The sequence below is a fragment of the Pogona vitticeps genome, chromosome 10, assembly GCF_051106095.1.
Source record: "Pogona vitticeps strain Pit_001003342236 chromosome 10, PviZW2.1, whole genome shotgun sequence".
NCBI classification, from domain to species: domain Eukaryota; kingdom Metazoa; phylum Chordata; class Lepidosauria; order Squamata; family Agamidae; genus Pogona; species Pogona vitticeps.
The window spans coordinates 101,255-117,555 of record NC_135792.1 but is presented as its reverse complement, the minus strand read 5'-3'; the positions used below and the strand labels follow the sequence as shown (position 1 = coordinate 117,555).

General features: G+C 49.2%; 1 protein-coding gene across 1 annotated transcript in view; it reads left to right on the top strand.

The window, feature by feature from the left end:
* Positions 1–12,928: 12,928 nt before the first annotated feature.
* The window catches only part of ZCCHC14 (zinc finger CCHC-type containing 14), a 32,129-nt gene continuing 28,756 nt past the window's right edge, over positions 12,929–16,301 (top strand). The window contains exon 1 of the mRNA XM_020788346.3: positions 12,929–13,639. Coding sequence (XP_020644005.3) covers positions 13,076–13,639 — 564 coding nt within the window. The 5' untranslated portion in view covers positions 12,929–13,075. The remainder of the gene's footprint in view (positions 13,640–16,301) is intronic.

The following is a 16,301-nucleotide window of genomic DNA, read 5'->3' as shown; positions in this document are numbered from 1 at the left end:
AGGCGGGAAAGATGGGTGGGAACAGCCGGGTGGGGCTGCCTCCTCTTCTTCTTCTCCTTCTCCCACCAAATTTTAACCGGTATCGCGTAAAAGGCACCAGACTCGGATGTCATGCTGATGGGATCGGGCCGCTCGCAAGCTTGAGCGTGTGAAGGGCTTTCGCGTGTCAGTCTCCTCTCCAGGGAGGGGCCTCCAGTTCATCTGTAGCGATGGAAGTGGGATCGAAAGGAGAATGATCGACCAAAGCCAGGAGAAAGGTGTGGCGGTGGCGGTGTCGTTTTTTCAAAAGGAAGCAAGGCGACCTTCTAAAGACGGGCGGGAGGGATAGCTGGCCGGCCTTCCCACCCCTGCTTCCTGGGGCTCGAGCCGGGGGGGGGGCAGGCGGACCGGGGGGGGGGGAAACAGTCGCCAGAGCAGGATTTCAGAACCGTGTGCTCTGTTTGGCTCGGAATCTCTCTGGGTGGCTTTCTCACTTGACGGGAGGGTTGTGATGCGGAGGGGGGGGGAGCAGAGTCGCGTGTACTTCAGGAAAAGTGGGCAAATAAAAGAGCGCTTAGGCACCTTGGGCGAGATGTCGGCCTGTTCACACGTTCTCCCAGCTCAGTAACTGTCCTGCCTCTTTCCTCGATCCTCATCTGTTAGTCCTTTCTTCAAGTTCTTTTTTTTTAAATGTATCCTTCAATCTTTCCTATGGAAGGGTTCTTGCTTCTTTTTTAGGGCTTTATAAAACAATTTCAAAAGCTCCAAGTTTCTCTTTCATTTTATTACATCTCTGCCCATCACTTTATGTCTGTGTGTAGTGATTTCATGTCCAAGTCCAGAACTATCAGACCCAAATGGGAGGTAGACACCTGGCTGGCTTCTGGTCTCCAAGCTTCACTCTCAAGCCTGAGAATTTTCTGCATCGGACAGGAAGGCTCAGAAGAGAAGCCGACCTGAATTGTACAAAAAACTGTGGTCCAAAAGGCAGTCTTTTTCAAACCCCGCGAAACTCACGCAGGATGACTTCTCCCTCCATTCTGACTTTGACGTATCAGTTCGACCCCCAGAGCAGGCAGCTGAAGACTGCTACAGGAAGGAGGGAGATGCACAGTTTAGCCTTGTTTCATTATTTTATTCTATTCCATTTTGTTTTGTAAATTTTAACTGAGGATCTATATTCATGATATCTGCAACTGGTAGGAAAGAACAGAGATTTGCCCATGAAATTGCTGGAAGTAAATAACGGGGCCCATTAGGGTGATCCCCATAATCTCTCTCAGGTCAATGAAGGTCAAGACCTGGGTGAACTGCAAAGAGAAACTCCCGCACGTGTTTGTCTCTAATGCCATTCTGCTAAGAGCTTTAGCAGTATTCCGGAAATGCTTTAAATTTACTCCTGATGAATGCATGGCCTTCTTGTGGGTCAGGGGATACGCAGTGTTGTGTGTGTGTGTGTGTGTGTGTGTGTGTGTGTTTGTGTGTGCTTCGTCAGAGTCTTCATTGGATAGGTTACCAGAATGGATGCCATAACTCTTCCAGCTAGTTCCAGGGAGCAAAGCGCCGTAAAGTGGCTCCCTGGACTCTCGGCGTATCCCATTAACTTGGTTGGTACAGCGAGTATCTGTTTATCTGGCCAATTACTGCAAAGCGGATCTTCTTTAGTCAGATAAAAATAGAGCCAGTTTCTGCACAGAAACCAAGAGGCTCAACAAGGATCGCAAAAGAGGGCAGTGGCTCTTGATCCCAGCAGCCAGCAAGCTCGGGAAGTGGGCCGGGCACCTTGTTGCCTGCACTGCAGGAGGAGGGCAGGCCCTGCTCTGCTGGGACACCTAGGGCCAGGCTCCCCAAAGGCAAGTTCCTTCCATGGACTGCAACCCCCAGAATCCCCAGCCGGCCCAGGTTCTTGGAGCAGCAGAAGAGCCCAGAGAAAAGGGGAAGGGCTTGAGGATGCTAAAGCTTCAGACCCCCAAACAACAAACATCACCACATGTCTTTTCAGGAAAAGGAAAGGCCTGATGGAAAGGAAGCCCGTCAAGTATGGAACCCTTGATCCTGTTTCCTAGTTACTTAATGTATGTAAGAAGGAACTGTACATTTATGAACAATCTGAGTGATATTTTAAACTCATCTTATGGCACAAGAAGCTTTTGGGATGCCAGTAGGGAGAACAGATGCCACTGAAGGCTGATGGATGTGTCCATTGGCTGGATCATTCAAGGCATGGAAGGGTCACTGTTCAAGGGATGCAGCGTCACCAAGGCCCATGTGCCCCAGCAGCAGCCTAGCAACCCAGATCCTTGGGGAGGACCCAACTCCAGGCTGCAGGAGAGGCACAAGCTAGGAGCAGTTCTAGATGAGTGGGGCTATGGAGGGAGGCCTCACCTCAGCAGCAGCAGCAGCAGCAGCAGCAGCCATTTATGACTCCCTGCCCAGAGCGCCTTCTCCATTCCAGCCTTCTCGATTCTGGCTTCTGGCCACAAAGTCTTTGGAAAAAACTATTCTCCAGTCAAATGAGTTTGTCATCTTGCCATTGGGAGCAAGAGAACTGTTGTGCTTCATAGATATCAAGGCCACCTGCCCTCGTCTATAGAGGACAGCCCTCTTCTCGAAAGATGGCATGTGTCTGAAGGACGCTTCCGATCAAATAATTTGTTTTTTAAAAACCAGAAGAAGGGAGATGTCTTGAAGCCGCTCATCAACCATTAGCAACACCTGCAGAGGACCTCCAGCAGCCACCCGGGCCTTCCGGGCGCTGTCTTCCTGGCGTGAATGGGGCAGATTGTAACTCTGCTAACAGATTATATAAACCATTCCTATGTTGCATCTGTGCACATTAATTACCACATGCAATTTTATTCACCTTAGTAACCTCTTTTCTTCTCTTCTTTGGTGACTGATGCCCTCCTTTTTGCTGAGGTAGCCACGCTATCCCTCTACCAGAGAAGAGAAGAGGGTGGTCCCCCTTGTTGCCTCCCACATCTAGCAGAGGAGCCTATTGTGCTGAGGGTAGTGGATCCAGCCGATGTGAACGGCAGATCTGGAGCCCCTAAGTGCTGTGGTTGCTGGCTGCTGGTCTCCTCCTCCTCCTCCTCCTGGCAGATCTAAGTTCATGGTTTGTAAACACACACACACACCCCAAATCTCTTCTACCATTTTGGAGGCAAGTGAGGCAGTCCAATGCTCAGCTTCCCCCCCTCCCGGTTGTTCCCAGGCTTCCCCCATTCTTGTTGCCTTTCAGAGCAGCAGCTAAAATAGAAGTGTTAAAAGAGGCGTGGACTGTGGACGGCCACAAGCATGGAATGAGTCATTCCCACATTGCTGGCAGGTCACTACAGCAGGAAGTAAGGGGTGGGGGGAAGAGGTGAGCAGAGGTAGACCTGGTCACATACAGATTCGTCCTCTCAGATAGAACCATCAAGGGAAATAGGGCAGATCCTTACGGCTGCAAGATAGATATTTGCAAGAAACTGGAGAAATGCTAATCAATTCAGCCTAGAGGAATGGTATAGAGAATTATGGGACATGGCAATTAATGACAAACTGACATATGATATGAAAATAAGAAGAGGCCAATCAAAAAAATAATGATTCTAAGAAAATATGGAATGTATTTTTGCAATATTTATTTTGGAGAGGGAAGGGGTATATACCGAGTGAAGAAACTATGTATTTTTGGAGGGGAAATGGATTGAATGAAGTTTAATGCTGATCCTGCAGGTGAAGGTGGCACTGTGTGATATGTAATTGTATTTTATTGTGGTTTTTTGTTTATTTTTTCTGTGTGGTAGTAGGTTTATGTTGTGTAATTCATTTTAGTAAAATAAGTTTATAAAAAAGGAAACAGGCCAGATCCTGTTGTTACGGGGTCACGTGTCCCCACCCCCCATTTCCCCACGTACTGTAGTAAGAGACTCCAGCAACATAGCAGGAGTGCTGAGTTTCTCATGGATGAGAGAATGCTGGAGACGTGGAGCAGAGTTTATGTACTACAAACAGGCAAGCAGAGAGCCCCCTCCCCACTGGAGAGTAGGAAGCCCATCAGCCAGCCCCATAGGAGGCATTTTGCCAACTCACAGGTCCAAATTCTGTCCACCCGATTCCCTCTCTTTCTGTGTGTGCTTTCATTCAAATTGCAGAAACAAGTCCCAATAATGTTTCTGCCAGGGCCAAGCAGGCAATTGTCACTTTTTGTCAAATGGACCTTTTCCAGGGGGTGAAGCGGGATGCCAGACAATTGCAGCAAAACAGCAGAGTACTAGAGTACTTTGAAGACTAATAAATCCACAAAAGACTCACAGGCCAAGTAAAATCTGTTGGTCTTTCGAAGGCGTCACCGTCTTCTGCTTCTTGGCATTCTACGATCTTGCATTCTACGGAGCTCAGCTGTCGACCAAACGCTCTTCTTATGAGCTGCCGGTCTGTGCCCTTAAGCGGTCTGTGACCCTAAGAATTAAATAGCCCTGCTCAGGTCTTGCAGCTCTAAGCCATGGCTTCCTTTTTAGCTCCTATTAATGATCACCTAATCATCCTGGACAATTAGCCTGCACAAAACCATTCCTTGAGCGTGCTAGCCTACCTCTCAAGACTGTCTATTCCACAGCGGAAAGAAGGCTGGATTTCAAGCTGTTAATGCAGGATAGAGGGCAGGACATCTCTCTCCCACAATAAATTTTAAAAAAGGAAAATGAGAGCCAAAATTCCTTTCAGAAAATTGAATTGGTACATCTTTGCAGCCTACAGGAGAATGTGTACTTTTGTAGGAATTAAATGTTTTGTCGCATCAGGTGCAGCAAAGGTAGGGATATCTTTATTTATTTGATGGAACAAGTACTGCAATAAAGGAGGTGTGTGTATCTCTCAGGCACTGTGCCATCAAGGAAAAACATCCACATGTGAAACAAACACCACAGACGAGACGCAGTGGGATTTCTGCACATCAGGACATGACAAAGAGGATCCACATGTTCAGCCGTCAGTCAGGAGATGTCGGCAAGCAAACTGGAAATGTGTCAACACTGTGTGGTGCGGAGAGATGGTTGTGGTGTGGCCAGAGGTGTCCCAGGACTGGTGAGCCTTAGAGGGGAGTAGAGGATGTTTTGGAAGGGAAAGAAGGCCAGCTTTTTGCCAAATGACCCTGAAAACTAGAGTAATATGAGTGAGTAAAGATTCTCCAGCTGAGAAGGCTACATCTGCTCAGAAAACTGAAGCTCCCAGAACATGTTGTTTGAAGCCCTAGGTAGCAAACAAGCAGGTAGGCAGCGCCCTTATCTCCATAGCTGCTGCCCTGTCCCTTCTTTCACTCACACCAATATAAACAATAAATCAGGGGTGCAGCTCACTAACAAGAGAAACTCTTTCCATGCAGAGGTCTCAGCCTCAGCCTCTGGCACCTGCAGTTCCAGTTACACATTAGGAAGAAAGCTATTTGGTCTGCTACGGGGATGGCTTGGTTTGCTCCTTTTTCCAGCAATCAGGTGAAGCAGTTGCTAGGGTGAGCCAGCCCATCCCCAGAGCGTTCCTACCCACACTTTCCCGGGTCCCTGTCAGGGACTTCTACCTTTCTGGTGCAGGTAGTGTTGCTCCATTTTGGTTCATTTCCAACATGTGCAGTTGCTAGGAATAAACCAGACTGAGACTTCAGCTGTCAATTTGCCCATATCATGAAGTGGTTTAAGAAGAAAAAACACTTCCTCTGCTCCTCCATGGAAGTACTCAGCACTGGGCCCAGATGATGACAGGTACTTGTCTTGACCTTTTGGACAAGTCAAAGAAAGGGGGGGAATGCCCCTCATTGCCCCTCCTGCTTCTTCAAGGAAGTGTGCTGTTTTGAAAGTTTTTTTTTAAATTTATTTTTTACAAATGCTGCAGCGCATCTGTGGTGCTGTGATGGAGTCTAAATGTTTGAACTGCCTGTTCCCCTCCATGGAAGAGCAGAGGAAGCAGTATATTTGCCAATATACTGAAGTGACTCTCTTCCTCTGCCATTTCACGATATGGTAAATTGACAGCAGAAGGAGCTAGACCAAATAGGGTGGTCTGAGGTCCAGTATACCATTTAGATGTGAAGACCAACCACATCCTACATGGTTCCCATTACTAGAAAGACGTGAATATCCCTTTGTCATGGATGGAGTTTAGCACAATAATCCTGCTCACCGAGGGGAGATAGGTACTTATTATTTATTTATGTATTTATTTAAAATATTTTAATCCCACCTTTCTTCTTAAAAAGAACCCAAGGTAAAGCAATCTCGTAGTATCTTTGCACCCTATGAATCTGTGCAAGCATCTCTCATGCCCTTCATTTGAAGCAACTAGCGAATAACTTCTCAGTCTGAAAGGCAGGTTTTATATGGTCTCAACCAGAAATGTTGTAGCAGCTCCATCTGGATCAGAGGATGATGAAACAGATGTCACTCGGGGCACAGAACCAGAGCAGGAGGTCTGGAGCCAGAATCAGAATCCCAGCAGGTGGAGGGGAGGGGGCACCTTGGTTGTCACACGATGGCAGAGATGACCTGTCAGCTTGCCCAGGGGCGACATTCGTGGCACCAGGTGTTTCTACAAGGTATGGTTCAGGATAGCATGACTGATTTTCATTGTATGGACCATCTCTAAGGTCTGCAGGGTGGGGAGCACATTGTGCATAGGAGAGCACTGATTCCAAAATTTAGATTTGTGGGAAATGGTGGGAAACGATCTGCAATTTCTCTTCTATTGCCTTCTCAAAATAGGAAGGGAGTACTGCCTAGGGCAGACACAGACACTCACGAAAGGCCAGAAAGGAACCTCCATGACATTTTCAAGAGTTCAAGCAAAAGGAATTCCCCTTAAAGGGACCTGTTGATCTGCTCTTCACAGTCTAAGGTCACCCTGGCTGCAATCAGTTCTGACCCATAGTGACCCTGTCTGGGGTTTTCTATATAGGTTTCCTACTCAAAGGGTCTTCCTATTCCTTTCTTCTGGGAGCGCCCTGGGACTACTGCACAGCTTGCTCAAGGCTACCCAGGCCAACTCCATGTGGCACTACAGTACAGTACTTTGTTGTAAGAACCACCTTGCCGCTAAAGACCAAGGGCTCCCTCCTGTGGAAATCTGGAGGAAAGACAACAGCTACTCACCCATCCACCCCTGCCTTGCCCTTCCAGTCACACAGCAGTAACCCCAAAGCAGACACCGTTACTCCCTGCCTTGAGGCAAAGCCCCAGAGAAAGTGCTGATTGACTGTCAAGAGCAAACCAGGACCGTCTCGGTTGCACAGGTCTCAGGGATCCTTCAAGATCCAAAGCAGCACTTTGAAGGCACTCAACCTTGACACCCCCTACTATACCAGTCTTAAGATGCTGAGCAAATGAGAGCAAGCTAGCACAGCCCTCTTAGAAGGGTTGGAATAGCTGCATTTTATGAAAAATGTGGTGTTAGGGTTGCCTGCAGTTTTCCGGGGTGAGTGGGCTCAAAGTGGCAACTACTTGAACCCACATCTCAGCAGCTGAAAGAAGCCCCCTGCTTCTGAAGCCCCTGTGCTGGTTTCAAACGTTTCTGAATACATCGTTTGAGTACTCTTTGAGCCCCAGTTTCCATAGTGACAACCAACAATGTCCTGTGCAGAGTTTGGGTCTATAAATAAATGACTGAACTATACTTGCAGTATTAGCTATGTGGCCCCCATGACTGGTGCATGTGGTAAGAGAGGAAGGCATGGGGGGGGGGAAGACAAGTGTGCATTTTATGATGTGCTCCTTGCATCTGCCTGTGTCCTGCTGAGGCTCAGAGGTAACTTGGGATGAGAGAGGAAACAGCCTTTCCAATTTCTTTTATACAAAAGGCAGGTACTGCTAGAAAATTAAAACTTGCTGCAATCAGAGGCTGTCATTATGTAGGGTTATAAATCTCTCTCCCCATGGCACCATCACATATGTTGCTGGTCTCATATGTCATTTAAAAACCTTCCCGCAGGAAGTTTCATTAACTGAAAGGTCTATGGATCGACTGCCTCCCTCATTTTCTCTGTAAGCCATTTCCTAAAATGCTCCTCCCATTTGTGGCACACTTTGATCTGGGCTAGGCGAAGCCTGAGGCACCAATGACTTATCCCTTACTGGTAGTAAACATCCTAAAAGATAGATACGGAGGACCAGATCTTTGCTTTGGCTCGGAGATGCCAGCGACCCAAAGGGCACCTGATGTGAACGGCAGACTCTCTCATCTCTGACTCTGGGCCTGGGGGGTGATCCTTTGGTAGCAAGGGGAAAGTTCTGGCCTTCCGTTCCTACTCCTCCCTCCCTTTCACCTTTCATTACCTTTCCTTGAAGACAGAGCTGTCAGTGGCAAATATCCCTAACCGCAAGGAATGGAACAGACATATTCAGAGGCTCTGATCAACAAGAGTTGGAGGTGGGGGTGGGAAGCATGATGGATACCCCCATCAGGCTCTGTTTGTGAGTGATAGGTGTCCTCATTGTCAGAGAGTGCTGGGCAACCCCCAGTGAACTGGCAACCAACACTCTCGACCATACATCAATGGTTACGTTCTTCCAAAAGAGCTCCACAGGAGCGAGATGCTACCTGGAGTGGCTGCAGAACAAAAGCCACTTCACCTTCTGTCATCAGACAGTGGTTGTGGGGTTTCAGCTGTGCCCCAGGTTCAGTGCAACCAAAACTAATAAATAAGTGGGTCTTCTGTTTAAGGCAAATTAAGGCTTACAGTGCAAACCTAGACATACTTGCTTAGAAATGTGTTTGGCAGGTGCTTATTGTGAATTGGATTGTTTAGTGTTGCAGCTTCAATTTCAGTCACTGCTACAGGGTCACATAACTGATTAAGTAATCTATCAATGAGGATCTTGTAAGACAATTCCTTGTAAATTCAACTGATTCAAATGGGCTTACTTTAGTGCAAGGTAATACTGTATGCTAAGCAACAGGACTGCATTCATAAAGTTAGGTTTGGGATGAACTGGCTCAATGACACATCTGTATCATTTCACTCAAAACCTTCTTTGCTTCTGTTACATTTTTTTTCTAAGTGTAGGCCCATTTTTGGTTGTTTCTACCCCACTACTGATAGGCCACACTAGAAGAAAACCATCTACAGCAATGTGCCATAACATCTCTTCCACTAGAGGATACCAGCATACAGTACTGTACAAGCAGAAAGACCTACTTTGCCTATCTGGGCACTTAAGCCTTAACAATAATAACTGTATGGTGTAAAGTCAATTCTGATGTATGGAAAGAGCTCCCAAGGTTATCTAGGCATAACCATTCCCTTCCTCTGGGGTCACTGGGACTATGGTTTACCATTCCCTTCCTCTGGGGTCACTGGGACTATGCAGCTTGCTCAAGGCTACACAGGCTGGCTTTTCTTCTGCAAGGGACAGAGGGGGCTCAAACTCCCAATCTCTGCCTCTGCAGCCAGGTATCTGACTCACTGAGCTATCCAGCCGGTGGACCTCTTGCTTTTTAGTTGTACTCTTTACCTGCACATGAGAACATTTATTACTCACAAGAATAAGAAAGGCTGATGCTTTGTAAGACCTATGTATCCTCACCTTAGAGTGACCATCTGCAAATGTCCACAAAGCCCACAGTCTGTGCATGGAGGCAAGTGCCCTCACCTGTGGTTGCTATGCTGGAGTCTGAAAAGGTTTTCTTTAAGCTGAGTGCTCTCCAACAAATTAAATGGCAAGTAGGACATTAACACAACAAGTGGCACTTGAATCATTCTCTCAGTTTCAGTGCAAGCTATTAACTAGGTTGTTGGGCAGCAGAATCCTACCAAGCACAGCCGAGAGGAAGGAACCCCAGGGAGGGTATTGAACAATATCAAGAGGCCAACACTTTATTTTTCCTTGCTCTAACAAATAACTTTATGCATGTCGACCTTCCTACTTGTAGCAACCTTTCTTTCAGAAGGACAAGATTCTAAATTGCAGGCATTATCTCTTTTAGGAAGGATCTCCCTGATCCAAACAGTACTAGAGAGCATTACAAAGATAGCTATATTACAGATACGTACCAAGGTAATGTTTTGCTATGATTTTCAGTGCCTTTTCTAATAATATATCTAGCATGGCCTTTGTGTTGGTGTTCAGTATTATCATATATTGCTACTGCAATCTTATGCACTATCCCCTAGCAGCAAACCCCATGAAATATAGTGGCATTTGTATCTGAATAAACATGCTTAGGACTGCTCTGTTGCATCAGTATTTCCTTGGAGTTATTCAATTCGAGTCCCAGAATTAAAAAAAAAATTAAAATAGCGTAAAAGAAGAGTCTGAAGCTGCTATCCTTAGTTACAGCACAAAATAACAGGGACTTTTTATTCAGCCCTGCTGTTTACTATTACTTCATGAGCCCAGCAGGTGGATTTCTTCTTTGTATCATCAGCCTCAGAGATGGAATAGACTTCAAGCATGAATCAGCTTGAATGGAAGGCGAGTCCCTGTTGCGAAGACTGGACAGAACGGGAACCAGAGCCTCAAGCAGGTCCGGACAGAGAAACAGGCCATTTTGCCAAGCAAAGAGAAGGCCACCAGAAACATATCCGGGGTTCTATCTGACCCATGCAATGTGTATCAGTTTGTCTAGCTAATTGGGAATTCATCATTTCTAATGCCAGAGTAGACTCCCTGGAAAACACCCTGATGTTGGGAAAATGTGAAGGAAAGAGGAGAAGGGGACGACAGAGGGCGAGATGGGTGGACAGGGTCATCGAAGCGACCAACATGAACTCGACCCGACTCCGGGAGGCCGTGGAGGACAGGGGGGCCTGGCGGGCTCTGGTCCATAAAGGGGTCCCGAAGAGTCGGACACGACTTAACAACTGAACAACAACAACGCCAGTGTTCTTACTAACAGCCTTACAACATGGCTAAAACCTCCACCGATTGACTCCTCTTTTTCTTTTTTTTTTAATTTCTCAAGGTCTACTCAAACAATCCACCCTCCTACAAAATCCAGCCCTCCAGTGGAAGGCCCCCCTTTTGAAACGGGCACAGCCGAGAAAGACAGGCCGCCGCCGCCGCCGCTTAGGCACAGCGGGCGGAATCACTCCATGGGACGGAGCCCCCCCACCCCCGCCACCTCCCCCCCCCATGGCTGTGGAGCCAGGGGTCAGGATGAACTCCCCGCTGTGCCTCCCAGGAGGCCGGGGGAGGGTCCCCAAAAGAGCACGGACCGTCCGTCCGTCGGCCGGCCACCTCCCGGTACTGTACGCCTTGAAAACACCGGGAGGGATCGGCCTCACGCCGGGCCACACTTGAGAAGGCATAGCTTCTTTAAACCCTAGGCAGGCCTACTCGGAAGTCAGGCGACTCTATTCAGCGGCGCTTGCTCCCAAGGAAAGGAGGCGGTTCTTGCCTTCTGGCCTAGAAGCGTGGGCGATCCCTGGGCAGCCCGGAACTGCCGTTCCCTTGACCCAGTTTCTCACGGCCTCTTCCTCCTCCTCCTCCCGCTTTCATGTCGTCGGAAGGAACCTCAGCGGAGACGGGCAAGGGCTCGGCCGAGAAGGCGCCCGGCTCGGAAAACCGCACGATCGCCACCGGCCGTGCCCGCCCGCCGGCCCGCCTTCTCCTCCGAGGAACAACGACGCCGGGATCGGTGCCCCTCCTCGCCTTCCTTCCCAGCCCGGGACCTTCCGGGAAGGGCTTCACCGAGAACAACGGGACCTCCGCGGCAACAAGGGAGCCTCTCCCGCGGCGCCGCTCGGCTTCCACGGCCCGGCCCAGATCCCCGGAGCGATCTCTGAGGGGAGCAGTTGCTAGGCAACCAGCCCCCTCCCCTCCCCTCCCCTCCCCGCCGAGCCCAGGCAGCACGTGCCCCAGACACGGACAGAAACAGACACCGGCCCGCCCCGCCCCCGCGCGCCCGACGCCCCGCCCCCTTCCTTAGGCTTGGGCGAATGGCTGGCTCCGAGGAGGGGAGGGGCTTCCAGGGTTGATGGACGGCGGCGCCTGTCCGACGGGGTCCCGCGGTTCCCGTTAGGTGGGCGGCGAGGGGGCTGCGGGAACGGAGGAGCGCGAACCAATCGCGAAACTTCCGCCGGAGGAGTGGGCGGGGCGAGCGCCCTCCTTCCTTCGTGCCCCCCTCCCTCCGGCCCCCGCTCCTCCGCCTTCCTCAGCGGGCCGGGCCTTCTCACTTCGCGGCGGCACGAAGGGATTCCTCCGCCTTCGCCGGCCGCGGGGATTATTTGCCGCGCGAAAAGGCGGCGGGAGGCAGCCCAAGAAAGAGCGCGCCGGCCGGGGACGGGGGACGGGCGGGCGCGGCGGGCGGAGGAAGGGAGGGAGCGGGAGCGCGCGTGGGCGGCGGCGGCCCTCGCCCGGCCGGGGTGGGGTGGGGGAGGGGAGGATGGAGGGCGCCACGCTGAGGCGGCTCGAAGGACGGGGAGGCGCCGGAGCCCCGTGAGGCGAACAGAGGCGGTGGGGGGGGGAAACGTCCTTACAGACAGGCCTCAGGCCGGGGGAGGGTCCGGGCGCGCGCGCGCGCGAGAGAGAGAGAGCTTGAGCTCCGCCTCACGGGCCGCCACCCCCCCCACCACCCCCGCCTCAGCACCGGCCCCTCCCCCACCCCGCCCTTCTCGGCCCCTCCCCCCTTCAGGGCGTCCAGGCCCCTCCGCGGCCCCTCCTCCTCCTCCTCCCCAGCGGGGGGCTGCTTTGTCCGCCGCCGCCGCCGCCGCCCCCCCCTCCCGCGCGCCGCATCATGTGGCTTCCCCCCTCGTCCCCTCGGTAGCAGCCCCCCTTCCTGCGGCCGCCTTCCCTTCCCTCCTCTCCTCTCCGGGGTGTGAGTGAGGTTTTGCGGAGGGGAGGGGGAGAGAGCAGGATTTCCTGCCTTCCCCATAGTGCTGGCCTCCTCTTCCAACTAGCTCCTTGGGAGCAGGCCCCAGCCTAGGGGGTGTGTGTGGGGGGGGTGTCTCTTCCTCTCTCTTTTCTCTTGCTCCTCCTCCTCCTCCTCCTCTTTTTTTGCAGCCAGGGAGGTGCACCCCCTGCGTGGTCCCTTCCCGCCCCACCATTGGGCCCTGCTGCCCTCTGACCTGGGGGTGCCGGTCCTTCTGCTTCCAGGAGGGGGGGCAGGTGCCACCACCACCAGCAGCATGGTAGAGAAGCGGTGCCCACGGCTGCAGAGGGAGACTGTCTACCGGTGGTTCTCGGAGCTGCCCTCTCCTCAGCGAGTGGAGTTCCTCTGTGGCCTGCTGGACCTGTGCATCCCCCTGGAGCTGCGATTCCTGGGCGCCTGCCTGGAGGACTTGGCCCGCAAGGACTACCACTCCCTGCGGGACTCTGAGATCAAGGCCAACAACCCTGCAGACCTGGGCAGCCTCACCAACTTGACGGATGAGGTGGTGCGCAGCAAACTCTTGGTCTCCTTGGCCCTCCTGGGCTCTTCCCACCGGGAGGCAGCTGGGGTCCTCTTCCGCACCCTCACCCACATTGACTCGGTCATTCACAACTATGGACTGCAGCTCAACGAAGGCCGGACAGGTGATGAGTTCTTGCTGCTCTTCACCATGGCCTCCAACCACCCGGCCTTTAGCTTCCACCAGAAGCAAGTGCTGAGGCAGGAGCTTACCAAGATCCAAAATATCGTGGCCAGCACCAGCAGGAGCCCTGAGACACCTGCTGCCAGCACCATGGGGCCGTGCCCTGGTTGCCACAAGGTGGGTTTCCAGTCCTAGGGTGTCTCTTCCAGTGTGCTTAGGAAGGATTCTGCCGCTTGCTGCAGAAGAGCACCTTGTCACTGCAGTGATCCATGGGTGGATAACAGGTAGCTGCAGATAAGTCAGTGCAGGCCTCAACTTCTTGGTTTGCCCACACTATGGGAAATGTCCCGTTGTGCATCTCTTTCCTGTTTCTTTCAGTCAAGAGTTATTATCCCCTCTGAATGGTTAGGAGTCCTGTTGCTGTTGGTTTTGCAACTCAAATCAGGCCTCGGCAGCATAGCTAGTGGTGAGGAATCAAGGGAACTGAAGTCCAGCCATCCTGGGAAGATCCATTTGTTCTCTTTCCTTGCTCTGGTAGCTTTGGAAGTGCCAGATCCTGGGGTAGGTGGTTTCCAGAAGTAGCCACACAGATGTATGTAACAGATGCATACCAGCTGTTCTTAAGACAAGCTTGAACTGAAATAATGGTTCCCTGCTCTTGGTGGACTAGCTGAAGCAGGAGAGACAGAAGCCTTTGTTTTCCCACATGGTGTAATTGAAAAGTCCTGGTAAACAGACAGCAAGCCAAAGACAAATGGGCTGGAATTCCATCTTGATTGCACATCTAGTGATTCAGATCTTAATCTTAGCTGCATCTAACTAAAAACATGATTAAACCTTGGTAAAAAAAATGAGTAACAGTTTTGTTTGAAAAGGTTCATGCAACTTGCTTCTGCTAAACTAGTGTTAGAAGTTGATGGGCTTTTTTTACAGGTGTTCTTGAGTAGTATCTGTTGCCTAAGTACTGCTGCCTTAAATATAGCGGGGTGCTTTTATCCATGAGTATACTTTGCTTTTTGTGTATGAAAATATTAGATTGTTGGGCAAAGATGAGACACTGAGTGGATGTTAAGTTGAATCAAGAAACTTCTGGGTAGACATTTACCTCTCAGATTCAATTTTTTAGGAGTGGTCTAAGCCAAACATGCTTCTCCTTTTGCCATTACAGTATAGACTTATTGTTGGGGATCTATTTTGGATATATTAGTATTGGTCAAATTACATTCTGGTCTGATCTGAAACTGAAGGGATGATCTTGAATGGAAGCTTCTTTCTGAAAGTAGCTAGGATTTTACCTTTCTGTAGTATTTCATTTTCTAATAGGTGCAAAACAGACATCTTGTTGTGAATGTCATATAAAAATAGAAAGAAGCAAGCAGTATCATGTCTGAGTGCTCTTTCTTTCCTTCCTTCCTTCCTTCTATTTTTTTCTTTTCATCCAGGAAACAGACACTCTGCTTTGTTTTTAATTATACAGTATTTATCGATATTTATCACAATTTGTATTCCAAGGAATTAAGCTTCATTTCTTAAAATAATTTGACTTCTTTTAAATTGTTCAATAAATTGTTTTTAAAATTGAAACACTGGATTAAATCTATTGCTAAGACAAATAGCTGACAGTATTTTCTAGCAATCTGAGTTCACATCCCATGTGCTTTTAGATAGGAGAACTTGTTCACACATTTGTAAGGTACACTATTCATAAATATCTGAAAACACCTCCATGTGCTTTTATGAAACAAGGACAGGAAAAAACATGGATGCATAGCTTATGCTGGAACCATTGCCAGAAGGAATGTGAGATGTGTTTCATGCAATGGTCAGGATTTGCAGGAGCAGCTAGAAAAATGAGCTCAGCTGAGCTGCAGACTATGAAAGGGGAATCCCTGAGCACTCTTGAGGCCCAGAGATGAACCGGGGCTTCATTTAGCATATGGTTGGCTTTGTATAAAAGAGCAACAAGTATCTTCACTGGTTGTTTTAACTCATGGCTACAGCTAAAATGGAATTGCCTACTGTACTAACAAGTACAGTGAAGCCCTTCCAATAAACATTTTATCCCATGACATATACCTGGCATAACATCTTGCAAATATCTAGAAAAACTGCAAAAGGATAGTAGTAGCTTCACCTGCATTCCCCTCACTTGGTCGTTCATGAAATAGCCAAAGGCTGATCATCCCTTCCTCTTATCTTACAAACTTTGCAGATTAGTCAGTCTTCTGTTTAGGTATTACTGTATTAAAACATGTCAACCTTGTCCAGACACACTGTCAGCATTGGAAGAAAATAATATTGTACCTCATATTTTCCATTAGTTTTGGTATTTACAAAATCGGTTAAATGTTGTCAATATTATTTTATGATGTACTGGAGAAAAGTGGAAGCAAAATACAGGACAGGATAGAACTGGACAAGAAATGTATCTTCTACAGCATTTGTGGCTCATATATGAGGAACATTTTCAGTTATTTTCCTTTATGTTTACATATCTGATTTATTCCAACATAATATCAGTATGAATTTAAACTATTGTGGTGAGTTCTTCTCCTGAAATAATCTAAAAGAAAAAAAAGTAGACATTTGAAAAGCAATATTCAAAGCAGCTCTTTAGACTGCTGGCTGCTTGAAAGTGCCATCTAAGCATCCACGGTCAGCCCTCTTGTGGGCATCATTCCTGCTCTCCTAACTATGGTTAGGAGGGCAGGAAAGCATGGCGGGTAGTTGTGCTTCTTGTGCCTCCTCACAACTCATGCTAAGATTTAACCCTCTCTTCTTTGGTGTGCTTTGAATGTTTAATTCTCGCCATGGTTAGCACATACCTTGACACTTCCAA